The sequence below is a fragment of the Panthera leo genome, chromosome A1 (genome assembly GCF_018350215.1).
Source record: "Panthera leo isolate Ple1 chromosome A1, P.leo_Ple1_pat1.1, whole genome shotgun sequence".
Lineage (NCBI taxonomy): Eukaryota > Metazoa > Chordata > Mammalia > Carnivora > Felidae > Panthera > Panthera leo.
In genome coordinates, this window is record NC_056679.1 from 136,332,335 (window position 1) to 136,334,907 (window position 2,573).

General features: G+C 47.6%; 1 protein-coding gene across 1 annotated transcript; it reads left to right on the forward strand.

Moving 5' to 3' along the window:
- Positions 1-1,929, forward strand: CARTPT (CART prepropeptide). Its single transcript, XM_042906444.1, has 3 exons — positions 1-159; positions 607-690; positions 1,822-1,929. Exons 1-3 carry the CDS (start codon positions 1-3, stop codon positions 1,927-1,929), a joined length of 351 nt encoding a protein of 116 aa, XP_042762378.1.
- Positions 1,930-2,573: the final 644 nt, after the last annotated feature.

Consider the following 2,573-nt stretch of genomic DNA (forward strand, 5'->3'; position numbering starts at 1 on the left):
ATGGAGAGCCCCCGTCTCCGGCCGCTGACCGTCTTGGGTGCCGCCCTGCTTTTTCTGCTACCGCTGTTGGGTGCCCGTGCCCAGGAGGATGCTGAGCTCCAGCCCCGAGCCCTGGACATCTACTCTGCCGTGGAGGATACCTCCCATGAGAAGGAGCTGGTGGGTATCTCCCGGATCTCCCTTGGTTGCCCCCCAGTCCCTCTGTACACGCGTCCGTCCTCCCTCCCTCCCTCCCCCACTTCCCAGAGTCCGGGTGCGCGGGGATGAGCGCGGAGATGAGCGCAAAGGCAGCGCTCCCGCTGCCATCTGAAAATCGTCTGGAGCCCCACTGCCTGCGGGCAGTTTATGGAGCGAATCCCTTGTCCCGGGCCCTTGGAGCAACAGGAGCCTCAGCAGCTAAGGGACTTGCGGTCAGTACGAGAGACCGTGCTCGCTAAGTTACTACCCCTGCACCGTCCCTTTCTGTCCTTGGAGTCCCACGGCGGAGTGTGTGTGTGGTTCTGGGGCTCCTTGTAACTAGGACTGGAGGGGAAGTGAGCACCCGAGCTGGGCTTGCAGCCAAGGCGGCAACTTCGGCTCCTCCGGGGTGGGGGCGGTGTGTTGCAGATCGAAGCGCTACAGGAAGTCCTGAAGAAGCTCAAGACTAAAAGTATTCCGATCTATGAGAAGAAGTATGGCCAAGTCCCCATGGTAAGGCTTTGGGGTTCCCCTTCCCCATGTTTTTCCAGGAGGAAATATACCACCTTGAGTCTTATAGGTGACCTTTTCCCCAGGATGTGGTAACTATCAGTTTGTTCTCTATAGTTAACATTCTGTTTTGGGGTTTGTCTCTTTTTTCTTTGTTTGTTTTGTTTCTTAAATTCCACATATGAGTGAAATCATACAGTATTTGGCTTTCTCTGCCCTATTTCACTTAGCTTTATACTCTCTAGATCCATCTAGATTTGCAGGTAATGGGTTTGCAGAAGTCTGTAGGCTTCCCTTTGTTTTACATCCCCAAACGTGGTCCTTGGCCTCTAAGGCCATTTCAGAAGACCCAATAGCTTATGCCAGGAATCAGCTCTTGGGTGTCTGTATGGAAAGGAGCATTTCTTGAGGATGAGGTTTTTTTTGTTTTTGTTTTTGTTTTTGTTTTTTTTTCCAACTCATGAAGAATTCTCTGAATTGGAAGAGCCCTTAAATCTACTCAGATCTTGTTCCTCCAATTTTCTTCTTGCCTTCTGGAGCACTGCCAATTTTTTGATCTCTGTTTTAAGGTCAAAATTCTTGATTCCCGGCTCGTCACTTTCCTTGAGGGAACACACACATGCATGTGTTCGTTCTCTCTCTCTCTCTCTCTGTCTCTCTGTCTCTGTCTCTGTCTCTCTCTCTGTCTCTCTCTCTCTCTCTGTCTCTCTCTCTCTCTCTCTCTCACACACACACACACACACATACACACACACACACACCTTCCTTGGGATGAGGAGGCTGAAAGCAGGGAGCAGAGATTGTGAGAAATAGGTCTATTGTTGATTTCTTACAAAAATGTCTGATTTTCTTTCTTTTGGATAAACTATCAAAGGAGCCAGAAAATGTGGCCCCCCACCCAAAAAAGGTGAAATAAAGTAGGAAGGGTTCGATAATTTCCTTTTATGTTCTCTCACTGACATTATAAGCACAAGGCTCTCTGTGTTTGAGGCCTGACTATACTTGGACCTCTGGGGATGGTGATAGATTCCACCTATCCCTCCCAGGAGTCGGAAATTGTGTTGATGGGGAGATGCGGCCATTGGGAGCCTGGGTTTGCATATGTGGGAAGACTGCACCTTGTGTTGTTTGCAGTGCCACGCTGGGGAGCGGTGCGCAGTGCGAAAAGGAGCACGGATTGGGAAGCTTTGCGACTGTCCCCGAGGAACCACCTGCAATTCCTTCCTCTTGAAGTGCTTATGAAGCTTCCACCCTCCTCCATAAATCCCCACTGCCTCTGCCTCCCTTGAGAGGACCACACTTTCATCCCTGGAGTTCGGCTTTAGCAACAAAGTTTGCGTTTCCCTCTGAGAGTTAAAGGGGCTCTTGTCCTGCTGTTCCCAAATAAAAGAATACATTAAATGTTACTGTGTGAAGGATAACGCCTTGTATGGTGTTGATACATGTGCAAAGTATTCTTATTCATCTGACAAACTCTTACCCATCTTTGTGTAGAGAAGGGGAACTTTACTTTGAAAACTGTATTTTTGTATGTGGTGTGGCAGGATGAACATTAGATTTAGTTAATCTTGGTAGGTGACATCACAACCTGGAAAATAATCCCAAATGACACAAATTGCAGCATGTACAATTATACATAATAAAGTGTTTTTAATAATTGCTCTTACTGCATCATTGTTTCTATGTTGTAAGTAATGTAAGTGAGAATGGTGGAATTAATCATGCTGTTGTTTTCAAAGAGATGGATTTTAGAAATAGCAGTCTATTGGGAGAATAGCACCTTGGCTCCAAGGAGTTTTGATCATTAATTGGGAGTTTGCCACACAAACTTTGGTGTACTCTCTTTTTCTTTGATTGCAGTGGTGTGTGTGGGAGGGGTGGGGTGG